The sequence below is a fragment of the Sceloporus undulatus genome, chromosome 1, assembly GCF_019175285.1.
Source record: "Sceloporus undulatus isolate JIND9_A2432 ecotype Alabama chromosome 1, SceUnd_v1.1, whole genome shotgun sequence".
Classification (NCBI taxonomy): domain Eukaryota; kingdom Metazoa; phylum Chordata; class Lepidosauria; order Squamata; family Phrynosomatidae; genus Sceloporus; species Sceloporus undulatus.
In genome coordinates, this window is record NC_056522.1 from 162187622 (window position 1) to 162214421 (window position 26800).

General features: G+C 40.8%; 1 protein-coding gene across 2 annotated transcripts; it reads right to left on the minus strand.

Annotated features, from left to right (window-relative positions):
- Positions 1–209: 209 nt before the first annotated feature.
- Positions 210–26557, minus strand: LANCL1 (LanC like 1). Of its 2 annotated transcripts, XM_042451909.1 has the most exons (10): positions 26236–26557; positions 23046–23206; positions 18972–19089; positions 11245–11452; positions 7151–7286; positions 6282–6428; positions 4200–4382; positions 3565–3741; positions 2769–2841; positions 210–1772 (listed from the first exon to the last, which is right to left on the minus strand). In XM_042451909.1, the coding sequence occupies exons 2-10, from the start codon at positions 23184–23186 to the stop codon at positions 1696–1698; spliced, it is 1260 nt and encodes a 419-aa protein (XP_042307843.1). In that variant the 5' UTR covers positions 23187–23206; positions 26236–26557; the 3' UTR covers positions 210–1695. The 2 variants fall into 2 exon arrangements, with proteins under 2 accessions (XP_042307843.1, XP_042307851.1); XM_042451917.1 differs by lacking the exon at positions 23046–23206 and having other exon boundaries at positions 26236–26550.
- Positions 26558–26800: the final 243 nt, after the last annotated feature.

Consider the following 26800-nt stretch of genomic DNA (forward strand, 5'->3'; position numbering starts at 1 on the left):
GTCTTTCTAGGCAAGTTCCACTTCATACTTTGGGAATAATGACCTCTTATGTTTAATGGCAAGATGCAAACCAACACACTGCAGGATTAATTTACACAGCACATTCTCACCCTGGATGTTAACCCTTGCATTCTCCATCTCTGAAAGCAACACTGATGTTTATTGACCACATGTACAGTGCTCAGGAAATAAAAAAAAGTAAAACGAAGTACTTGTCCAAAGCAGGTTTAATTGCTACAATCATAACACTCAGTAAGGTAGATTAGCCATACTGTATTTCAAGGGCTTCACATTAATCGTCCAAACAATGAACGCTGAAATATTTTGTCAATGACACTGCAACACTTTCATAGTGCCTGCCTCATACAGCATATACTCAGTGTTTAATGTTGCTGTCTAAAAGACATGGTTTACATTCTGGTAGCAGTGTCCTTTTTGTAGCTGCCCATTATATATATATTAAAAAAAACACTGGAAAATCTAAAGTCACTTCTGCTGAAATGGGATTGGGGAAACTGCAAAACTAATAGTGCCTTCTGGCAATGAAGGAGCAGAGCAGTCAGTTGCCAGGGCCATTTAGGTATGGATATAACTAACTAACTTGTCCTGAATCATGTTTGGTGCCTGTATAAACAGGCATGAGAAGGATATGTTCAAGTTTTCGGTCATATTCAGAACATCTGCAGCCTGGGTTAAGTTAACATCAGGCTGCTGACAAATGATGGATAGCCATTTACTACAACATCCCACAGTACACTGCTGTGCTAGGGAGGATGCAGCTATTTTGCAGATAAAAGGAGAGCATGGGGTGATAAGTCAGGATGCCCCATAGGCTTGTTGCATATGGGTTGCCACAGAGCTTGGAGTATTTGTTCAAGAAACACAGTAGTTCAAGTGTGAGAAGCTTACTTAGTCCAGTTGCTGAAGCAAGCACTAGTTCAGTGGAACTTTTGCATAGAAAGCAAGAAGATTAGAGATTAAGATAAGACTTTGGTACATTCCTGTCAAAGTAGCTGTTGCAGTCTCTTGAAGAGACAACGAGGGAAGCATTCTGTTGAGATCTATAAGTTTCTTAAGGTGAATATGTTCTATAGCTACTACTAAATAAAGCCAAAACAACTGGACTCCATTTATTTCGCCTTTGTACCTTCCACTCCTTCCCCCCAAATTAACCAAACCAGAGCTATGAAAGTGGCAGCACTAACAAAAATTGACAAAGCTGTATTTAATAGAAGAAAAAAACAAAAACACGTACTTTTCATTCCTCAAATTCAGATACATAAAATAGCAATACTCTTGAGATTTTTTAAAATGCTCCAACAAAATATAGTACATTTCCCTGTGAGAAGATCCCGTTTCTTCTTCTCTACACCATGAACAGAAATTCTGAGACCCTCCAGATAGTGCTGCAAATCTCACTGATAATTTTGCTAGGTGACAGATCAGGATGCTGGAATTTGCAATCCAACACTACCTAGAGGGTCATGTGATTCCACCTCTCCTGTAAACTTAAACAACCCTTAGAAATAAAACAGAGGCTACTCACTTTTAATGGTAGACTAAAACCAGAAACTAATGTAAAACAATGAGAACTCCAAAGATTTGGCTTTGCTAACTTAGACATGAGATGACGGCCCATTTCACTTGAAAGGTGAGGTGCAACAAGCTTCATGCCAGTAACTGTTGGTATGAAATTTATAGTTCAAAAGCTGGGAACTTGGCCTTGGTTGGTACCAGAAGGTCAGCAAGAAAATATATCGTTCCAGCCATTCCTAAGAGAGAGAAGGCAGAAAATAGAAACAGTGTACAGCAAAAGATGACTATATAGTTGTCTCCATGGACTAAGAATAGCAGACAACATGGATCTGGCAAATTCTCTTTCTGTAGTCTTCGCCTTAGCCTGGCCATAGATGTATAAAGGCAAACAAAAAGTCAAGCTGCTGCTCAAGACAGGAGGATGTTTACAGAAAACTCTAATAAAGGGCAATGTAACAGAATGGCTAAGAGTTAACTGTAAAACAATCCCTGTCTTGTGCCACCCTTCTGCTATGAACTCACTAAACGTGGCCTTTAGAAAAACACTCTCTTTCAAATCTGCGGTGTGGGCGCCATAAGGGATGTTACAGGAAAGATAGCTAAGAGTCTACGTGTTTTATAATGTGGTAACATTTGTGGTATAGTAAGAGGAATGGATTGGAAGACAAACCTAATCTAACCATGTCAGATTAATACCCAGGAGAGGAACAAATGTTTACATCTGCCTTCCCCTGCTTATTTCAGCTCTGCATGAGTATGAATTGAAGAGTCAAATGAATCTCTGAGGGTTGCTTCAGCCTAAAGCAGTGGAGGAAAGGAAGCTGGGTCTGCCGCAACTAAGGTTGACAGATGTTCTTGCTCTATAGCAGGGCTGGCAATCATGCAACCCTTCAGTGTCTGTTGGACTGCAACATCCAGCATTTCTCACTTCAGAACAAGCTGGCTATGGCTGCTGAGAGTTGCAGTCCAATAACGTCCTAATGGCCACATTTTGCTTATACCTGTTCTATAATGTTTTGCATGAAGAACCATCCTCAACTACAGTTCTGCAACTGATGTGACCGGGCCATGTGCATGTTTCTTTTCCAACATACACATTCTCAGGAGCCGGTGCAGAATTTTCAGCTAGGAGAACGTATTCCACCTTTCCATTATTACTCATTAGTAGTCCAAGAGGAACATTCATATTCTTCAACAACACATCAACAAGGAGAAAGCAAAACAGAGATTACCTTCAAAGAGAGAAAATGGAGTATCTGGTGTTCGACATCCATGCTGTCCATAACTCAAACACCATTCTGCAAACTAAACAAGGGAAAAAATGAAACAAAATTGTTGGACACACTATGGGAAGACTTCCTAAGGAAATTTACCTATAGATCCACAGATCACCATTCTTTATCATCCACTATTAGCTGTGTTCCATTTCATTAAGAAATATTTTAAGGGTAGTTCATTCCTCAGCTTCAAACTTTCAGGACAAACTGAGACAATCTGAGGGGTAAGGTGATACTGAAGAGGTTCAAGCTGTATAACAATTTCCTCAGCTGCTGGCTTGTCACAGAAATATCTACAAATATAATAACTCTGGAAGTCATCAAACAACGAGTGTCCAGACACTATCACTACTGCTGTGACGTGGTGCCAACAGTCCAAGAAAAAAAGATAATCCATTTTAATCCCCATGATCTGTATGTGAATGACATATTAACAGAGATGCTGAATGGAAATTTGGCAACATAAAAGTAGGCAACTTTCCCAATGTTATTTAAAACTCAGGAGATCACCCCAAAATAATAATAATAAAAAAACAGGAAAACCCGCTAAAACCATCCCTAGAAAGTCCCAAACATTCTTGATATTATTATTATTTGTCATCTGCCACTTGCAATAATCAAAAATTTGTACCCAACATTTATTTTAATGACTTAAATGACTTATCAGAAAATAAAGCCTGCTCTGCACATTTCACACAAAGTTCTTCTTGTGTGCTTCTCTCTCCCTCTCTCCCTCTCAGCTATTTCTCACCTTGCAAGCTCTGTAAAGATATTTCATGTCTTGAGTGAGGTTGTAGAGAGTCAGGAAGGCATATGCATTGCCAGCTGTACCATGACACAGACCGTAACCTTTCTTCAGCAACCCCCACTGCCATATCACTTCAGCACACTGCAAGGCATCGCTGAGGTACTTCTGTTCCCCAAATACCTGTAGGGAGAAGAAGCCCTGCTGTATTAACAACTGTCCCTTGCATCAGCAAAGGTTGGGACAGAGAAGTCTCAGGCATACTTTTGGTAATTAGCTCTTTTATCAAGGAGTGGCCTCTCTCCCTCACTTGGACAAGAACACAATGACTTTGCCATTTACCTTCAAAGATTTTTGGAGTGATAAATGGAAGGAGCACTGCCATTATTTAAGTCACAATGGGCTGTCACCATTAGTCAGCTGCCACAGAACAGGACACATGGCCAATTCTCTGAGCAATAAGAATGTCCCACACTCAGGATGCATGACGGGGACATCTTTGGGAATCATTTGTAAAAGTCTAATTTCCATTTTAGCTGGGGCGGATATTTAAATTTTATAACCTCCTTGTAGGGACGGATAAGTGTTGCCTAGTTTTCTTTGCTGGGGCTACTCACCTCTGTCTTTGGTGAGCCACCTACCTTATAGGCCTGAAGGAGCATGTAGATAACACCAGGTGCACCATGGCACCAATGAACAAGCAGGTCTCTGTTGTCTCCAATACAGGGAGGGTAATTACCAGATGGGAACTTGAGCTGGCAGACATAATCCACGCTTGGCTTGACCATGTTATGCAGTTTTGCTTGACTTACACCAAGGCCTGGCTGAGAGAGAGAAATACATAGACACTCTATACAACAGTGATAAACTGATACTTTGCTCAACAATTGGGACTGGTTATAAAGATATCAAAGATGCCACTTCTTTCCCAACTCCTTCAGCCTTCGGACAATACCAGGCTGCTCCATACATTAAAGATGTTGAAGTATAGTTTGCATTTACCATATGCCTACTTCTCAAAAATATTTATACATGACTTGTTAATTACAGAGATGTGTAAGGTACCTAACAAAGCCAACAAGTAAAACAATATTTTAGAAATTCAGAATTTCTAGAAATTCACTAGAAATTCAGAATTTAGCACTAGAAATTCAGAACTAACAGTAGCATCGGAATGTATTAAAAGCAGAAGGCTAAAAATAAATTCTCAAACAAATTTCTAAGATGTCAGCAGCAGGGGAACCTGGTGAACAGAGAGTGTGGACATGCCACAACCAAGGAGTTCCTGCTCTTTGGTGTCAAGAACCTCACTCCAGAAAATGGCTGTATATTGAGCAGAGCATCTGGAAATTCTAAAGCAGGTATTTCAGGTACTCTGATCCATTCTGTATGTTGCATCTTCCTGTCTATCATATATAATTGCAAGTACCTCTAAAGTGACTGGAGGAAACTCAGTATCACCTGTAATTTGGCATAGTGTATTCTGGAAAAGGAAACTTTAGTGAAGATTGTTACAGAACTATAGAATGGATATTGCAGAATGGCTAGAAATATGGGATTCATCTATTCCACATCCAGGAAGTAACTAGACCTGGTGTTAACTTGGTCTTAAAGTAACATGGCCTTAAATGCGGCGTGAGTGTTGAACCTGGAAATGAGAGCCAATAAAGAAACCAAATCCAGACAAGAGAGATGCACTGGTAGTGAGTGGTTTATCTGCTGAAATGAGTGATGTTCATCCATTCCAGTTCAACTGAAATAACAGGTTAAAAGACTAAGGCCTGTTACAGACAGCCAAAATAAAGCTGCTTTGAGTCACAGTGGGACTTAGGGCTGGAGCATGGCTTTGATGCGACTTCTGGACTCTTAGGATGCATGCATAATTGAAACACCATACCTCCACTGTGACTCGAAGCAGCTTTATTTTGACTGTCTGTAACAGGCCAAAGGTTGTTCTTTGAGCCAAATTTGGCACTTAAGGTACAGTTGCTTCTGGGCATGGATTATTGTCTTAATCTTAGGATGGTGTGTATAACCCATCTTGACCAGAAATACCTTGCTTCCAGTTATGAATGCTTTGGTACCAGATCAGACTACTCCAACGTATCATACATGAGGCTGAGCCAACTGCAGTCAATTCAAACACAGGCATAATGTTGCTAACTGGAAGGATATTATGATCTCAATAAACCAGTCCTTTGCCAATTTCATTAACATCCAGCCCATTTTGAGGCCTGGTGCTGGTTTGCTTGGGACTACAATAGCTGTAGGATAGTTTTTCTCACCATCAGGATGTTTTTCCTAATGCTTAAGTTGAATCTCTTTCTCTTGCTTGCCTCTTGCCTAAATTTATGCCATTTTGGCACCATGGGAAACCCTTTTCATTCCTGCCCTCCTTCCTGCCCAAGCTTTTTAGTCTAAATAGCAAAGTTATTCTGCAGTTCATTTTAGATGCTGGCTTTTGCTGTTTTATTCTAAACCTGTTTTAAAAGATTTTTATTGCACTTTTTGGTTTGGAGTTATAACCAGAACCTATCTGAAAGACAAGATATCAATTCCTAGAATATACCACAACATCTAGTTTGGATATGCAAATACTCATGTGATGCATATGGTCATATTGAAGGATTTGTGCCACCTTCAGGTTCAGCTAAGAAACAGACATGAGACCTCCCACCCTTGCAGCTGAGTCAGAATGGAGCCTTCCCAGTTCAGCTCCTCACCTGCATGAGATAGTAATAAATCCCTGCCAGGCCATGGGCTGCTCCTACATAGTATTCCTGGTACCACTCATACATCAGTGGGCTCTTCGCTGTGAAGTTCCGCCTTTTAGCCAGGCTCTCACCAGATGCCAGAACTGCCTCACAGACCTGCAAAGCAGGAGGCAGAGATCAGAAACAACAATAGCATTAGTTTATAATCCATCTTTTTTCTCAACACTGGGACTTAAGGTGGCTTACAAAGAATAAACCAAAAATCTGCATAGGAAAGTGGTAAAACTGAAATAAATGCCCCCTCTGAAGATCTAAGAGCCTAGGTAGGTTCATACAAGAATATATAGATATGTTCCTTCAGCTAGCCAGGACATGATCCATATACATCTTTATGGATCATAACTAGCACCTTGATTTGTTCCAGAAATGAACTTTGGTGACAAAGGAGTTACATACTCCTTGTAACCAGTCTATGGCCCGGTACATACCAGTCTTTCAGGTGCCCTCATCACGTGCAAGCTACTCACTGGCTAGAACATGAAATGCTGTGTTATGTATTCCCCTCAAAGACGTGAAGGATGTTTAGTGTAATTTTTAAAAGGTATGCATATCCTTAGTGCACTTGAGTCTTGCACAGATTTTAGCTCAGTGATTCCTACCACTCCTCTGTAAGGGAAGTCCATATGTTCATTAAGTGGACAAAAGCATAAAGGTGTGGCATGTGGCATTAAGGCTGACCAGCAAGCTCATGGCTGAAAACACTTTGGCTCACACTTTCCATTTTACATGCTCACTAGTACACTGTGTAGCAAACTAAAGGACACTGAGGATGGATAACCACAGTAGTTCAGTATACATGATAAAAACTGGCACAGTACCTGTTGGATATAGTTCTGTGGGATCTTTTCCTCTCCAAAATGTTTATTCACAAAGAGCAAAGCATACAAGTACCCCATGCGTCCATACAGCATCTCATCAGGAACTCGCGGGTCAAGTTTGGGCAGGTGTAACAAGCTTGAAACAGAAACACATATATGAGCCATGTGCGACTTCTAAAAAATGTGCTACACATTCAGTGATAGGCGTGTTTTTCAATTTGTGGGTTCCTATCCTGAACCAAGAACTTATTCAGGCATCTGTGAAATGCTAGAGTATGCTATCTAACCTTCAGCTAACTAGTAAATTTGGGATCGGATCCACTTGGAGACAATTAAATTGGTACTTTCTGCATAGTCAAGACTGCGCAATTCATAAGCGAGCCAAAAACAAAACAGAACTACAAAAGAAAACCACGTTACTTTCAGTTTTCTTCAAGTGCTGAAGGACAGCTGTGATCCCACTCCCCAACCCTGTTTCAAAGAGACAGCAAATGTAGAGGCCTTAAATGGGGAGGTAGCTTTGCTACAAGTTCAACAATTTTAAGCAGGATACTGCAAGGACAGCTCTCAGCTACAGTTATATGGGGAGGGAGAACACTAATGAGAAAAGAACCACACTTTTTAAAAGTTAGTAAAATAGCATGGGAATGGGTGAGAAGTGGGAAGAGTATTATGAATTATGACCAAATTTTTCACATAAAAAGAATATCTAAGTAGGTCCCTGTGGCATTCATTCATACAAGCATACTCCACACAAAAATGAACATACCACTGGGATGTTTTGTCAGATACTGAACACCTTCTGTCTCATGCATGAATTTTTCTATTGACATCTTACTTAAAATGGCATTTTGATGAAAATAGTTGTTTTTAAAAATCCCAAAATGTTGGTAAATTTGGTAGCTGCTAAGTCATACCAGTCAAACTGGAAGCTGCATGAAAGCTGGATGTAATTGAGTATAACTCTGAACAACTAAGAGGAAGAACAAAGCAAGGTAGTCAAAATGGTAAATAATGGTCAGAAGATAAAAATAATGTTTAAGATGAATGTCTAAAACTTTAGGTGACACTTAAGGAGTGACTCAATTGCTTGATTTATAACATATTAAGGTAATACACCATGAAGCTTCAGAGATGAAATGATTAAAAGTAATAGAAAACTGACAACCCATATTGGAAAGAGACAGAATAGTTGTGCAGGAATTTTATGGCCATCCAAATATTGTGCTGTAATTTCATCACACATAGCCAGCACTGTCAATGAAGAAAGATTATGGAGGTTGAAATCCAACCAGACGTTTTCAATTCTTGAGACAGAGAACTAGGCATGCTTTGAGTAGAAAAAGAGATTTAAAATTGAGGCCATAACAGCAGTTTTCACAATTGTAATAAATACAATTTATTACTCTCCAACACTGGAAAGTTGGAGAGACTGGAATGGGATAAGAGGTAACAAATACACACTGGATAAAATATATTTATGTGAATGTTAACGAACAGATGTCAAAAGAAGATAGACCAGTTTGTTCAATGATTTTTTTCTTTCCTACGAGACTTTAAAGATTCGTATTGTAAGTGCCAGACCAAGATGGTTTAGGCCACAGAAATTTTTACCTGTCAGTGCTGTATGCTCACAATACCCATTAGATGGCAGCATGAGATTAGGCTGACTTAGATTGTAGAAGAGAGATAGAGGGGAAGGAACAAAGGAATGATTTCCAAAATGAAACAAAGAATGAGATTGCTTCAGTAATATCAGGCTCATGCTTTTTGTAAAAAGCTAGACTCACATGAGCACAACAATATGCAAAATGCCTTCTGATGTTCCTGCTGATATTAAGATGTGGTATTACAAGATGACAGACTGAATATATTGCAGACAAAAACAAACAGGGGAAGCTGGAGTTCCTGTTTAAAAAAATATAGATAAATAAATTGTACACTGGGCAATATTTAAATGTATGTGGATAACTGTAAAACAGGAAATATGAATGTGGGAAATACATAAAGAAGGTTCACAATACGTTGCCCAATTCGAAACCAATTCAAAGGGATGTTCAGGAGCGTTTTATTTATAAAATGAATTGATTTTTGTAAAAGGCAGGAACACAATCAATGAAGTATAGCTACTATGCATCTTCTATTTTTACCAGTGATTCTTAGGCAAACCTTTTTATGCAAGTAAAATGAAAGTGCACCAGTTGTATTTGGTGGGCTGTGGCCTTGCAGCACATTACAAAGGCTCATCTTTGCATACTTATGGTCCATCTGGTATGCGCCCAGTTCAGAGAGGATAAATTAAAACTGTGGTTAGTTGAAACCACATGCACATAATCACAGCCAATTGCACAGCATCCCAATTGTGTATACCAAAAGGATAAGGAGTTCAAAGCACATGAGCAGCTAGAGGAAGAGGGAAGCACAGGAAGGTCCATCTTAACAGCTTGGCTGACACCAACTACAATTTACATTATTCCTCTCTGAATTATACTAATTCCACTCAATCACTGTAACAGTTATATGGTGTTATATGACAACTGGTGACTCTAAATGTGCTCATTTTCCTTTACCTTCCGACCCCCCCCCCCCCCCCGCTTTCTTTCTATACACTATTATGTCTGCTAGAGAGTGTGCCATTATTTTAAACCGTACATTTGTTTTTCATTGTATAGAATCTGAAAATCCAAAATGCTCCAAAATGTCCTTTTCATGGCTGGCTGGGAGAGTGACACCATTGCATTCTGATGGTTCAATCTACACAGACTTGTTTCATGCACAATATTTTTAAAAATACTGTATAAAATTATCTTCAGGCTATGTGTGTAAGGTATATATGAAACATAAATGAATTTGTCTACATATTTGGGTCCCATTTCCAGAATGTCTCATTATCTATATATGTCAATATCCCCCCCCCCCCCAAAAAAAAATCAACACACTTCTGGTGCCAAGCCTTTCAGGTAAGGGATACTCGAACTGTAGTTGCTGTCAAATCCACCTTATACCAACCCTATCATGGGGTTTTCTTGGTAAGATTTATTTCCTTCCTATAAGGTGGAAAGGGGGTGATTGGTTCAAAGTGACCCAGTACATTTCCATGGCTGAGGAAGGATTCAGACCCAGGTCTCCCAGAGTCCTAGTTCAACTCTCCCACCACTAAACCACACTGATTCTCAAATCATAAACTACTCTGAATATATTGTCAGAAAGGCAATATATAAAAGTAGTGAATGAATAGATCTATGCAGTATCTATATCTAGCCAAATGGACAAAGATACAGAAGACACTTTAGGCATGGATATGATTTAAAAACAAAAACAAAACAAAACACAATTTTTGCAATGCTTAGCTCAGCCCATCCCAGAATTGGCCATACAGTTTTTAAAAATGGGGACTTTGAAAGATATTTTACAACTGAGTGTACATTCAGTTACACACTGGAAACTATAAATTACATTTTATATTTCCATGAATAAATTGCATTTGATAAATATAAACTATACATTTTGAGGGTATATTCAGTTATACACTGAAACTGTAAATTATATTTTATAGTTTCATAAATAAATTATATTTTACAAGTATACATTTATACAAATATAAAACTCAAAAGTGTTTTTAAAAACACGGCTCCCCACACCACAAATAAGCTTAGATGAGCATCAGCTACACAGGCAACAGAGTATATTGGGTTCCTTCCAAGCTAACACCACAGAATGCCGCATTGCCTGAAAATGCCTGCGCTCCCTTGAAAACAGCATTGTAGTGGCCTCTTTGTCTTCTTTCCAGATATTCACCATGCCTACCATGGATGAGATGCTGGCCTAAATCCAACACCACATGGATGCTGCAGCACCAGCTCAACTAATCTTTCTTCTCCTCCCTGCAGCTCTCCTTGCAACCCAAGAACTGACTACAGAGACTTTTGGAGGAGGTTCTGGGGGATGGGGTGAATGGGGAGTGCAGAGGGAAGGAAAGACCACCTCCCCTCCAGATTTCTCTGATGGAACATGTTCCATCTGTGGATGTCCCCCAATGAGTTCACACGGCTAAATTTATAGTACAAAAAGCTCGCATATTCTGGAGACATTACCGAGCAATGCAATCTTCTGCTTGTTTGTCACTGTGCAGCTTGCGGTACACTACAGCAGCCACCGCCAAAGGTCCAGCATCCCCACATAAAAAGGTGATGGATCGCTTGGTCAGGCAGCTAAGGCTCTTCTTTACATACTCCTGAGCCATCTGAAGGTAGGATGAGTCGCCATATACATCATACAGGTGCAAGTATAGCAAAGCAATGCCTGCAAAGAGATTTAGGAAAAGAAGAAGACCACTCATATTGATATTTTAAAACCTATTTAAACTGTTTTTGTTTTGTTGTTATTGTTGTTATTTATTTCCTTCCCTTTCCCCAGATTGGGACGCAAAGCAGCTTACAACAATTAAAAAAATTGTTAAAATCCACAAAATACAAAAGTTAAAACACCGTTAAACAATCAGACAAATTAAAAATATATCATTATAAATCCTCGTGGAGACTTTACAAACAAGAACTGGGCTACAGAGAGATACTCAGGCACACCCAAGAACATGGACATGCCCAACGGGATGCTTGACTTTGTTTCTTTAAATATCAGACTTTTACCGCTTTACAAACATTGGTTCTGAGATGTTTCTTTAAACACCAGACTTTTACCCCTTTACAAACATTGATTCTGAGACGATCCTCACTTTCCAATTTCAGCTTCAGCCATCAAACTGCTGGGTGACCTTGATTTCAAGGTTACATTTCAGAAATAAAATCACTGTTATTTTCATATACTACAAAAAATAATGAAAGTGCCATACAAAATTATATGTGATAAAACTCAAAAGTGTAGGATTTCTCTGGCCTGTTACAGACTGCCAAAATAAAGCTGCTTCAGGTCTCTTTGGAGGTATGCTATTTAAATGATGCATGGGTCCTAAGAGTCCGGAGGTCGCGCCAAAGCCACACTCCATTCCTAAGCACTGGAGTGCAGCTTTGGTGCAGCTTCCAGATTCTTAGGATGCATGCATCATTTAAATAGCATACCTCCAAAGAGACCCGAAGCAGCTTTATTTTGGCAGTCTGTTTTTTCAGCTAACAGCCCTTCTTGTGAGCCATGAATATGGCAATAGCCATACAGGAAAAGTTAACGGTAGCAGGAGCTATGGCCTGAGATTTAAACTGTAATGTTGACACTAAGTTTAATTGTGCCAAAAATGGGTTCAGTACTAACATTTGGCTCAATCATGAACTGAATGTATGACAAAACAATCACAGGATTATCAAACCCTTCAAGATTTCACTGGCTTCATATTTCCAGTATGGTGGCTTTATCGTATCAGTTTGGTGCAAGAGGGACCTTGAAACGGTAGTACATGCTCTGGTAACCTCTCGATTGGACTTCTGCAACGCGCTCTACATGGGGCAACCCTTGTACCAAACCCGGAAGCTACAACTGGTGCAGAATATGGCAGCCAGACTGGTCACTGGCATACCCAGGGCCAGTCATATAACACCAGTGCTTAAAGATCCGCACTGGCTGCCTATTCGTTTCCGGGCACAATACAAGGTGTTGGCTATAACCTATAAAGCCCTAAATGGCTTGGGCCCAGGATACCTAGAGGACCGCCTCTCCCCATATAATCTGCCCCGCACACTCAGAACATCCGGGCAGCAGCTATTGAGGGTCCCAGGGGCAAGACTGGCCTCCACATCTAGGAGGACCTTCACCACCTCAGCCCCGACCCTCTGGAATTCGCTGCCCAGAGAGCTCCGTTCGGCCACCTCCCTGGCCCAGTTCAAGAAGGAATTAAAGACCTTCTTGTTCAAAATAGCATTCCCGGACACAGGCTCCAGTTAGTCTTCCCCCTCTGACAGCAGTGGCAAGCTGGCCAGAATTGGTTTTTAATGTGATTTTAATTGTAAATGTTTATATGGTGTGTGCTTTGTATTATGTTTTTTATAGTGTTGTACACCGCCCTGATTGCAAGAAGGGCGGTATAAAAATAAAACTTTTATTTATTATTATTATTATTTAAAGACAGATCTAAATTCAAATCCTGTCTCTTGTTATGGACTGGATAGGCTTTGGGAAAGTTATCTTCCCCATGCTAATTAATGAGAAAGAAACACCATATCCAAAAGGCTCCTCAGTTCTCACCCCTGCCATCAGGAATCAGCCAGAGGAAATGTAGCTGACAATTCATGGTATCATTCAATAGGGATTCTTAAAATATTTCCCAGACAGGAACGTTGATTTACCTGGGGTGAGTATTAGAAAATAGGAACGATCCTTCGTAAATAGAGATAGCTGGAGCGTACATTACGTTCAGTCGAAAGGCCATTAGCATAACTTTATTCAAAATGTCTGTCACAGTAGACAAAGCACTGCCTGCTGGAAAACTGATCCAAAGACATCATTGAAAAGATGTGTGGTCTGGGGGCATCCTCAAAGAAGATCATGGAACCCAGTGGCCTGCATCATTTCCAGATTTTTCTCATTTTATCCCTTCAGTGCATTTCCATCTCATTAACCATTTCTAAGACGACACAGGTCTCTGTATTTAAGGCTAAATTAATAGAGTCAGTGTTGGCAGATTTCAATGCAGTTAAAAGAATGAAAGAAATCGGAGCAGCCTTCAAAATTACTTTCCACTGTACTGGGGGGAGTTTTAAATTTAGATCATTTTCTCATTTTGCATGGGTAATCTCCAAAGCTTCACACCACAGACAATTCAATTCTGCATGTATATTAAGGGCAAATTTCCATTTCCTGCTGAAGTTAATAACCTTGTCCATTCTCTAGGCATTTACAGTTTTAGCATTTCCAATGAGGGCAGTGCAGAGGCATGTTAGCATCAGCCACATCTTCAAGAGATGTGTACCTGAAACTATTTTTATGCAGAGAAAGCCTTATTGTAGATGGCAGCATTTCCCTAGCACTTGGTTAACACACACACCGCCATGCTGGAGTGTGTAAACAGACCAGAGGTCCACAGAAGATGATAACTGCTTGCACAGGAAGTGTGAGAATTGCTCTTGAGCAAATATGTCTGTATTCAAATCACTTTTTCCCAGCCAAAGCGAGTGCTATGGTGATGCTGTAATCACATTTCCCGGCACTTTAAAGAGACTGAGAGAAGAGAGTGTGATAAGTCTACACTTCCTTGTAAGTAAAGACTGGGCCACAATCTCAGTGAACCTTCCCAACACTTTAAAAGAAGCAGTAATACAGGAGTGGTGTTTATGTCCTGGGTTGTGTGTGACTGATGCCTAAGTATCAGAGAAGGGATCATCAGCTGTGAAGAACACTCTCTTTCTTCTGCCTTAAAAGGTTTTGGAAAAGGTAACCAGAATAGCTCCATACAAGTCTACAAGCATGCATCTTGGGTTTTCTAAGAATTGCGTGAGCATGTACGAAATTTAAGAATAAATATTAGGGATGTGGATTGGGACAGAGAGGAAAATGGGGGGAAAGGAGATGTGTAAAGGCAGGGGAATAGAAAGAGGGACCCACAGAAAAGATTGAAAATGTTCACACACCTAATAAATGAAGTTGGTACACTGCCCGGAAGCTCTGGTTATCAGGTTTTAACCGTGTAATAACTAATGCCTTGCATAACATCCATACAGTTATTCAGCCTCCAGCAGTGCATAAGGTATTGTGCTTGACTTTTTTTTAAGAGAATAGTGTGTTTCCTTTCCCAGGTTGCTTGTTAGTTGTTGTTTTTTGTATGGGAATATACACATAGACATTTTGGTTGTTTCTTATACATGTGCACAGTGATATTGTCCAGCTAATTTTTGGGCTTTCCTGTTTTAAAACTGAACCTTGCACATAAAAATGAAATAAATAATATGTTCACCTCAATTTTCTCCTGTTTTCAGAGTCAGCAGCTGAAACCTTTTGGGCCTTTCTTTGAAAAGCACAAAGGCTAAAAACTCTATTTTAAAACGAAGGCTCGGATTTTATGATTCTACAGATGGCACTGCAAGCTGCACAAGAGTCAGTCAATCGTGACTACAGTCAAACTTTGTGAATTTTAATTGCGCCTGATTTAGTTGATAAGGCATTACACACTGCCTTAGCAGTCCCAATAATTACATGTTTAGGGACTTGATTTTTTTCCCTACCCTTTGTATTTAAACACCCTTATTCTCTTGTTTTGGCATAGATCTATGCAGCATGAACACAAAAAGAACTACATTGGATTTCCCCCACAGTAATAGCGTCAAAAGAGGACTTACCCAAATGTGCCTCTGCCCCCCAGAAGTTTACAAACTGGTTTAAGTCAAGAGTAGCATATATAAAAGGAGGTACAGTACACAATAATTTAGTGAAACACAGCAGGTTCCAGCCTTAATTTAATATTTTGCCAAGAGAAAAGAGCAACAGATAAAAATCACCACTTAATACCAAGCATATCATTTAAGGTGCACTGCAAATAGGATTTGCAACCTTTGATCTTATTTTGGCAGCAAACCATGCAGAAGAAACAATTTTGTATGTAAATATTTGGGGGTTTGGGTTTTTTTTCAGGCTATGAAGCCGTGTTCTAGAAGAGTTTATTGTTGATGTTTCATATGTTTCTTCCCTTAGTAAATCTTCAGTTTGCTGCTTTATATACAAAAAGTGATCCAGTCTAATAATTCCTAATCTTTGCAGAAAGCTACGATAATACAAGGTAATACAGCTTGTTTTACTGCAGCCAACAAAAAGAAAGGATCAGACACAGATCTCTTTACAACTACCTTCTTAAGAGTCAGCATAGTTTGAAGCCTCAGATGTTTCAAGCATCTTAATTAAAGGAAAGATATGAGAGCAGATGTTCTTAGTAGGCTACAGCTCAGTTCTTACAAGAGCCTCTTATCTTTCTTCTTTGGGACTAAAAGAAACTTGGGAAAGGGGAAAAGTGAAGGAAATTAGCGCCAACGAAAAGAGGTAACAGAGAAACAGATGACGAAAGAAAATCAGGCCTTCCTGAAAAAAGGAAAGCAGGTACAATTTTGGTCCTAGTTTTTCTTGTTTTTTTTTTATTCTCAACAGCAATCTTAACTAGTGCGTGTCATGTGTATTTCTGCAACAATCTTAAACACACAGCTTCCTCCTTTACTGATTAAGATCCTAAGGAGGATGGACAGACTCAGTAAACCAAAAGCCAATGCTACTATCATTGGTTCTTCTTAGTGACAGATTCTCCCTTCAGCTAAGACCTGAACACTTAACAAGAAGGTAATGGGACTTTTCCAACATGCAGGACACAACAAGACTCAGGAGCTAACAGATGCAGAAGTGGGTACTGCTTTACACCTCCATCATCAGAGTGTGGGAGAAGATACTTGCAAATGGTGAGGCATAGCTACTTGCACAAAGGATGGGAATACAAATCTTCTGCAGTTATGGCTGACAGCATGTGAGGACAAGGCACCTGATTGCTAGTGCTGGCAACAGTGCAAGTATAATGAAAGACTAAGCCAGAAGAAAACACACTTCCAAAACTCAACACCAGCAGACACCAAAACTTTACTATGATCCTTCAACCTTGTAATGGAATTGCGAGGGAAAGAGCTGTGACCATTCCTTCCCAATTTCTCTTATTAGCTGCCACATGAGTGGCAATTGATTTCAGATTGCCAGGAGATTATCTACATGAAGAGATGCTCAACAAGCCTTTCCTGCAGAAGCAATTAAGATGGAATGCTGTTGCGTTGGCCCGATTAATTTCTTCTAACCTGAAACACACTGAATAAATTAAGCAAGCTGGGATATAGAGAGGAGAGGAGGGGAGAAGGAGGCAAGTCCTGTAATAGCAGCACATCCCATTTCTCTGGCTGTGACCCAAAAGAAATCCTTCAGAGACTTATTCTCATTTTCCAGTCATGTAAGACAAGCTTGGAAACTTGGAACTGATAAGGAAAGAATAAAATAAGGCAACATTGAGACACATTTTTGCCCTACTTAAATAGGTTGAGGTTGAATTCTAGTTCTGCTAGGCAAACAATACCCTTACAGAAGACGCAACAGGTGTAGCAATCATTCTACGGCTTTTTTCAAAATAAATAAAGAAAATAAAATAAAGAAGACTTATTCCATTCTAAAAATTCTGCCTTCAGAATTAGCTCTATACATAGGTACGTTTTGTTAACTTTGCATGGACTCCTCAAATTCATTTCACCCTACGATGTTTTAGCGGCCAGATCTGTCTAATTTAAATTCCTTTTGACTGATTTAAAGAAAAAAGGGTGACCAGCTAATTAAGAGACAGATGTTTAAAAATGATTTCAAATAGAAGGACTAACAATATTTTCATCCATATAAATTTATTTGTGAGGTTTTAGCTAACTGTCTACAATTTAGAAAGAACTCCCTGTCGGTAAGTTTGACAGTGGAACACACTTCCACAGAGAGTGGTGGAGACTCCTTCCTTGGAGGTCTTTAAATAGAGGCTGGATGTCCATCTGTCACAGGGCGTGCTTTGACTGTGTATTCCTGTATGGCAGGAGACTGGATGGCACTTGTGGTCTCTTCCAATTCTATGATTCTATGAAAATGGAGATAAGAATATCTTATGTTTTTAGGCCAGAGACAATCTATTTGTTTCATGTTCAGCACAAGGAATTTTGTTGCCTGTAGCAAAGAGGAAGAGTGTAACCCCATTCCGTGTACAAAAGTTGAGGAGACTGGCCAAGACAATTCTTGGTAGTTTTGTTTCTCTCAAGTAGAACATATAACAGAATTCAACCCATATCTGTTTTAAATGCACCAAGGAAATCTACTTTCTGGAGGACAAGTGCTGTGCACTCTGAGCAAAGCCAAGCAGCATTTCTGAGCAGGTACATCTGTAAAATGAGTAAATCTTGCCCAAGATTTATAATGGTATTCTACAGTACCTTTTAGAAGCACAATACAACTTACCATTTCTGGGAACCTGCTGAAGCATAGAATATAAATCCTTTAATAAAATACATGGAGTGTTCCAGAGCTTTGCCTGTCCAGGCATCAATGAGACAAAGAACATAACAAGACCCTGTGTCCTCTAACCATTACCTAGATCAAGGATGGCGAATGTGTGACTCTCTGGCAGTTGTTGGATTGCAACTCTCCTCTGCCCAACATTAAAGGATGATTTTGTTGTTGTTTTTGTTGTTAACTGACCTCAAGTTGATCTTGACCATGGCAATCCTGTGGGTGAGACATCTTCAAGATTCCCTGTCTTTTTACTGCTCTGCTTACTTCCTGCAAACTCATACCTGTGACCTCCCTAATAGAGTCCATCCATCTAGCATGTGGCCTTCCTCTGGTTCTACTTGCCTCCACCTTTCCTAGCATTATTGTTTTTTCCAATGAGTCATGCCTTCTCATGATGTGTTCGAAATACAACAGCCTTAGTTTTGCCATCTTGGCTTCCAAGAAGATTTCTAGCTTGATCTGCTCTAGGACCCATTTGTTTGTCTTTTTAGCTGCCCATGGTATCCTCAGCACTCTTCTCCAGCACCACATCTGAAATGGTTTGATTTTCCTCCTTTCTTTACTGTCCAGCTCCGATATCCATACATGGTAATAGGGAAAACAATGACTTGCACGATTCTGACTTTTGTGCTCAGTTATATATCTTTGCATTTTAGAATCATTTCTAGTTCTTTCACAGAACTAGAGGATGATGCAGCCCAAAAACATCTGGAGGACCACAAATTCCCCATCACTGATCTAGATCTTTGTATCCCTAGACATGTGGTCTAGCTGAATGGCAAATGTAGTAAATTCACACATTTTTGCAGATCTGTTGTCCTACCTGCCCAGCCAGTGTAGCCAGTGCAATCCCTGGGGTCTGCAGATTTGAGCCCCTTTTCCATCTGCTGGAGAAGCTCTCTGATTTTATTGTTCAGGTGCTGAGTGAACTGAGGAGTCAGCTGTGGGTGGCAATGGAAACACCGTTATTATGCTTCAGATGACAACACAGTGCAGAAAAAGAGCCTGGTATACTCTGCTTCAAAACATTCAGCACTTTTAGAAAAGCAAGTTGGATGTCCTTCAGATATCTCAAGAAAACAAAGAGTTGCTTGCTCAGGAAGAAATAACTGAAAGGGGGAAAAGAAATCACAATTGCAAATCCTGATTACCCTTAGTCAGGGTTCGAACCATAATTGATTTAAGTGAACTTTTCTTTCAGTTAACTATGTTTATGAACCGGATTTTAAAATATTTAAGGCTGCATTCCCTCCCCCAAGGGTACCCTGGTTATCTATACCTTTATTTCCCCCAGGCTACAGCACTGCTGTTCTTTTCCCTGAGGGGACCTCAGAGGCTACTCAAATTTTCAGTGGTAGTTTCTGCTAGTTGGCTGCAGTTTGACAAAAAGGATGGAAATAGCACATTACGATGCTACTTGACAGCCCATGCTGACTCACCAGAAATCTACTGCAGGATAAATCTACTGCAAGACAGAGGCATAATGGGGCACACCTGTGTTTGCTGTGGTAAATGTGGAAAGCTTTAAGAGTGTGTGTGTGTGTGTAGCGTGTCCAAATTCTGGCAAGCATGGCCCAAGGGACAGGGGCCTGCCACTGTGAAAGCTAACCAATATGTTTAAGTATTTAGGAACATTTTTCTGGTCTTCATACTATAAGTGTTTACCCTAGCAAACACCGAAGCAAACCTGTGCTGCTGTGTAAGATAGTTTGGAAAATAGACTTATCACTGTTTAAAAGAGTGGTAACTCCATGCAGAAACTGAAAGGGACAAGAGGTACCCAAAAGCCTGTTGGAGAGCTGCACTTAACAGAAAAACATTTGCAAAATGTTTTGAGAGGCATGGGGCACTGCAGATGCTTGGCTTCCCATCAGTACTAACTATTAATTCCAAGAGCACAGATGATGTGGAAATAGATTGTCTGGGTGGTCTAAATGTGCGTGTGCGCGCGCACACACGCACGCCTCCTTCCAAAAATGGAGAAAAGTCAAGCAAAAACCCACATCACATGCAGATGCCACAGCATGAAAGGCATCTGTATTAAAATCCACCAACCACAGTTTGGGGATACAGAGTTTGGCTGCTTTAACTGTCATGATTCCATCCTATGGAATCTTAGGATTTGTAGTTTGTTGTAGCACTAGAGCTCTCTGACAGAGAAGGTTGAATATCTTACAAAACGGTGGCCTGTTACAGACTGCCAAAATAAAGCTGTTTCGGGTCTCTTTGGAGGTATGCAATTTAAATGATGCATGGGTCCTAAGAGTCTGGAGGTCGCGCCAAAGCCACACTCCATTCCTAAGCACTGGAGTGCAACTTTGGTGCAGCTTCCGGATTCTTAGGATGCATGCATCATTTAAACAGCATACCTCCAAAGAGACCCGAAGCAGCTTTATTTTGGCAGTCTGTAACAGGCCTATAAATCCTAGAGTTCCACATCAGTGAGCCATGACAGTTAAAGTGGTATCAAACTGCATTATTTCTTCAGTGTAGATGCAGACCTTGTCCAATTTAATGAGGAGACGTTGGAACTGAGCTGCTGATTAGACTACCAGGCCAAACCAACTGGATTCCTCAAGTCCTTATACAATGTCCCCAAGATCTGTTGTTGCTAAGTGCCTTCCAGCTGACTCCTATTCGTGGTAACCATATCATAGGGTTTTCTTGGAAAGAATTATTCAGATGACCTCTTAAGACTGAGAGAGTGTGACTTGTCCAAGGGTTACCCAGTGGGTTTCCATGGCTGAGTGGGATTTGAATTTGAATCCTGGTCTCCACATGTCCTAGTACCCAACACTCAAAACACTATACCACACTGGCTCATCCCCAAGATGCCATCTTTCAACTAAGGGCCAAGTTTCAAATCACTATGATGTCCTATACAGCTAAAACCATAATCTAATACAGTGATTATTAATTCAACAGCATAGGATAAGTGTATTACCATCTATAAACTGTTGTGTGCCTTTGAGCCATTTCTGACTTATAGCGACCCTAAAATGAAGTTATCATGGGTTTTTCTTAGCAAGATTTCTTCAGATGAAGGTTGCCATTGCCTTCCTTTGAGGCTGAGAGCATGTGACTTGCCCAGGGTCACCCAGTGGGTTTTATGGCCATCCTGGGAATCGAACCCTGGTCTCCAGAGTCACAGTCCAACACCCAAATCACTACACCACTCAGACTCTTTTGCTATTTCAACATACCATGGAACTTGGCTCCGATTTGCCTTTACACTTTGTTGGACCTCCCCCATGGCATCTTGGGAGTGGATGAAACCCTTTGTGCATATTGGAGACCATACTTTTTACATAATATGCAAGCAAAGTCAAGCTCTTTCAATATTATCTTAGACAGCACTGGAGCTATTGGAGAGGCAGCACTGACTTGGGAAGACATCTTTTGGAGGGGGCCTCCTTGGTGGCTGCTCCTGGGGTATGAAACTTCCTCCCACTTCAGGCTTGGCTGGGCCCCTCTCTGCACTCCTTTTGCCAACACACAAATATCTTTTTGTTTATGCATGCTTTTTAGCTCTTAACTGTTTGCTGTGGAAGAATCTTTTAATGGAGGATTGATGAGTTGTAGACTTGCATCCATTGTTGTGTTTCTAACACTTTTAAATTGTTTTAAATCACTTCTGTTTTCCCCCCAGAGAGTTGTTTGTTTCCCAGGATAGTTTAGTTAATATTATTTTTGTAATTAAAAAAAAATATTATGACTGGTTTTAGTTTTATTTTCTTTTAACTTATATTAGGCTAACATATGGTCCCACACCAAAAGAAAGGTAAGAGAGAATAAATAAATAATAAATCAGACCAAAAGAAAGGTAAGAGAGAATAAATAAATAATAAATCAGATTTAAAGTCCTGCCACTTGATTTAGGATTTCTGGTAGTACTGGAGCGCATAAACAGAACACATTGCAGTAGTAGCTTCCACATTAGTAATATTGGAAGAAAACTGAAAAAGTACTAAGCTAGATACTGGGACAGCGACATTTTTCTATTTTCCTTCATTGCTTTTACATTGTGCATTATATATCACTGGGGTGGGAATGGAAATGGGAGTCCTACTTTTGATAAAAGGTATTTGGTGGAAGGGGAATTAGACCTGACCTCTCCCAACTTTGGTTGAAGTATTACTCCACCCCTTCATCATCCAGCTTTCCTTCTGGAATGGAGCTGGCCTGGAGAAAAGTGCAACAGAATGGCATACAACTGTTCTACTTCCTTCAGTACACATATTTTGAATGCTCCTTTATTTGGGCAGATGTTTGGCCCTTATGTATTATATAAGAAGAACTTTATGTGTTTTGGGAAACACTGTGAAAAGGAGTGTGCATGGGTTTTCACACTGTGATTACTAAAGAAACAATGACACTCTCCTTTGCATCCCGGTTTCTCATCTCCTGCACTTAATCCTATTGCCTGAGATTAGGCTACGTAACAATTTCATTTTACATTACTTTTGAATAAAGTGGGTATTAATCAAAAGAGTTTGCCATGGTTTCGCCAAGTAGCAAGAGTTTATTACTTAAACCATTACGTTGTTTATTCCCCTATAGACACATTTAAATTGCTCTACAAAAAACAAACAAGTATGGCAATGAAGCTCAACAGCAGGAAATTAAATTAATTTGCATGCTGGGGTAAGATGCTTTCAGACCATTCCATCCAAATGGAGTCATCCTCTCAGCTGCAACCTGCTGGAGCAGACTACATGCAAACTGTCAAAGCTGAGAATTTAAATTGGTACCTCTTACATATATTGCTAAGAGTCAATGGTAGTTGTTGCCTATCCTTCCAAAAATCTTTGGAGAATCCTCTGAGCTCCAGAGGTTCAATCTCTCTGAGAGCACATCGCCTCATCATTCTCTCTCTCTGTGTGTGTGCATTGTGTACCTTCAAATCGTTTTGAACTTGATCCTTAGACAAACTTATCACAGGGTTTTCTTGGGAGGTTTCTTCAGAGGAGGTTTGCCATTGCCATGCTCTGCGGCTGAGAGAGTGTAACTTGTCCAAGGTCACCCAGTAGGTTTTCATGGGCAACCTATTAGGAGGCACTGTTGTAGGAGAAAGCATGCATGACATGTGTGAAAGTATGTTTGAATCTGACTTATATTAGGGATCAGATGCACTAATACTGTAAGGACACTTATGCTCAGCTAGAACAGATTTTCCATTCAACTCTGGTCTGCAAAATAAGAACTGCCCAAACCTAAGGGCTTCTTCTGCATCCACTTTCAGTGTCTGTTATATGTCAAGACACGGGATTCCTGGTCATTGTTCCAACAACAATATGCCCAATGAAAGCATTTCTGTATGGCTTTGGAATATGCGATGCCAAAATATGCCATTCTGAATAAAGGCAATACAGTGCTGTCAAGCTGTATATGAGCGTACATGTGTGGGATTCATAAAGGCTTAGCATGGCTATTTTTACAAATATTCACAGAGCCAAAAAGACATACAATTATCTTGGGAAAAATCTGATGAGTGATACTGAACGCGTCTTGCCCTAGGGAAGATCCTAGCTTTCCTGGATATGTTTTTACACCACACCTTTCTCCAAAGAGAAAGGTGTGGCATAAAAACAAACCCTCAGTCCTTTTCATCTTAGCTTTTTAGTCATTACTGTACACCTAAGATTCAAAAGTGGATAGTCCTTATGCTCAGATGGGCCTGTGGGCACTTCAGTGAGGAAATGCTACTTTCCCCTGTTTTTCCCTAGTCTCATCACATTTTTGTGTGTGCATCTATTGGCATGAGATGGGAAGAGAGCGAAAAGGCTATTTTTATTTCCATGCAGTCCTAGGGAGCTATGGACAGGAGGAGTTTTAAACAAAACTGTTCCATCCTGCAGGAAAGCTGTGTCTGTGGCACTGCTTCTCAGGACCCTTCCACACTTCTCAATTATAACTCCATGATTCCACTTTAACTGTCATGGCAACATCCTATGGAATATGAAGTCTGGTGGTGGTGATGATGATGATGGTGGGGCCCTTCCCTCCACTGGCAATCCCAGGTTGTTACCATAGAGTTAAAGTAGAATCAGAGTGGTATAAGAGAGTAGTGTGGAAGGGACTGCAGTAGGCAAACCTATCTTTTCCCTCTTTCCTTTACCTTCCCATTAAAGTAGAGCATGCGACCAAAACACATGCAGAAATAATCGCGTTTGAGACTGATTTAATAGTCCTGGTTCAGTGCTAGAGAATCCCGGGAACTGTAGTTTATTGTGGCACCAGAGTTGTCTGAGAGAGAAAGCTAAATGTCTCGCAAAACTACAGTTCCCAGAATTATTGAGCCAGGGCAGTTAAAGTGGTCTCGAAGTGGATTACAGTATTTCTGCAGTGTGTTTTGGACCATGGAATTTCACTTCTCTCATCTAGCAGCCGAGCATTAGCTTCATTAACCAAAGAGGTCTTTGAGCTTAAGCCATGTATCTCACAATACTCCCTCGCCTCCTTCGACCTTGTGATGAATCCCATTTGGGGAGAAAGGTGGGATAGAAAACTCTTAAATAAAATATAAAAATAAGTAAATTAAGAGTTTGAAAACTCTTTTCTGTCCATTTCTGAAGACACTGAGCATCCCCACTCGCTCTCCAAACGCAAATGGGAGTTAAATGATGCTGGTGGTGGATAGAGATAGTCTCGGAAAGCAGGCAGATAGGCTTCCATTTCTAATATGAAGGAAACTGGGAAACCCATAGGGAAACCATATTTGCCCATAGAGAATCATTGGGGAATACTTGCCCACAGAGATTCTTAGGAAAATACTTGACTATGGGGAAACATAGGGGAATACCTGGCCATAGAGAAACACAGGAGAATACTTGCCCATAGGGAATAATAGGGGAATGTTTGCCCATAGAGAATAATAGGGGAATCCTTGCCTATAGAGCATAATAGAAGAATACTTGCTTATAGAGAATAACAGAATATTTGCCCATAGAGATACATGGGGGAATACTTCCCCATTGGGAAACAGGGGAATACTTGCCCATAGGGAAACATAGGAGAATACCTGCCCATAGAGATACATAGAGGAATACTTGCCCATAGGAATACTTGGGCAAGTATTCTCCAGTGATTCTCTCCTGGCAAGTATGGTTTTCCCTATGGGCAAGTACTGTCATTTATTTGATATAAGCCTTGGTAGAGAGCCAATGTGGTGTAGTGGTTTGAGTGTTGGACTATGACTCCGGAGACCTGGGTTCGAATCCCGGCTCTGCCATGGAAACCCATTGGGTGACTTTCTCTCAGCCTCAGGGGAAGAAGGCAATGGCAGACTCCCTCTGAACCAATCTGGCCTTGGAAACCCCAGGACAGGTTTGCCTTAGGGTCACCTAAATAACTTGAAGGCTGACAATAAACAAAACATGGCCAACACACGACAAACAGCAAAGAACAAACAAAGCATGGCCAACACTCCCTTGGAGAGTGGTGGAGTCTCCCTCCTTGGAGGTCTTTAAGCAGAGGCTGGATGGCCATCTGTCAATGGGGATGCTTTGATTGAGAGTTCCTGCATGGCAGAATGGGGTTGGACTGGATGGCCCTTGGGGTCTCTTCCAACTCTACGATTCTGATTTACACACAACACACAACAAACAACACACAAATCATGGCCAACAAGCAATAAACAACAAACAGAATATGGCCAACATACAACAAGCAACACACAACAAACAAACAAAACATGACCAACAAACAACTAATAGCAAAACACGGCCAACACCCAAACAGAACAATCAAAACGTGGCCAACAATCAACAAACAAGAATAACAAATAAAACATGGCCAACACACAACAAATAACAATCAAAACATGGTCAACACAAAACAAACAACTCACAATAAACAAACAAACATGGCCAACGCGCAACACACACCAAAACATGGGCAACACAGCTATCCCCTGAGACAACCAGCCATGCTGGAAACACTTCTGCCTTAACACATTTGTAGGCCGCCTTTCTCCCAAGGCGGGACCCAAGGCGGCTTACAGATAGAAACAAGGCACTCAGAGAGTGGGAGGCTGGGCTCTATAATAAAAGCCTTGGAGGTTGGGAGCACTCATCATTCTTACTCACCCTGCCGGCGGCGTCAAAGTATCCCGTGGCCAAGGACTTGTCATAGTCGGCGAAGGGGTTCGGGAAGGCCCGCTGGGCCATGGTGCCCAACCTGTCCGGGAAGAAAAGCCGGGGAGGAGGAGAATTAAAGGCCGCCGGGAAAGGAGCCTAGCTTGGGAAGAAGAGGCCACCCTCTCTCTACTCCTTCTCCCTCCGCTAGGTAGAAAAGGCCCAAACGCAGCCCGCCGTATCGCGTCCCGAAGGGACAAAGAGCCGTTTGATATAACAGACTAAATACACTCGCGTTGATGTAGCTCTATGGGCTCTACATAGAGATAAGAAAGGGAAGAGATTGTTTGGAACGCAACGCCCATCCAGAGAGAGAGAGGAGGCGTGGCCCTTCTCCGCCCCTTTCCTTCCTACCGCCTCAACCAATCCCTGCCTCGCCTCTCTCTCTTGGCACCGCCCCCTCGGCTCCTTAAAGGCACAGGCAGCGTTTGGATTCTTGCACAGCTATACGCATCTTTTGTGGGCGGCTGGGAAGCGATGATAATGGATGATGATGATGATAGTGTGTTTTGTATCA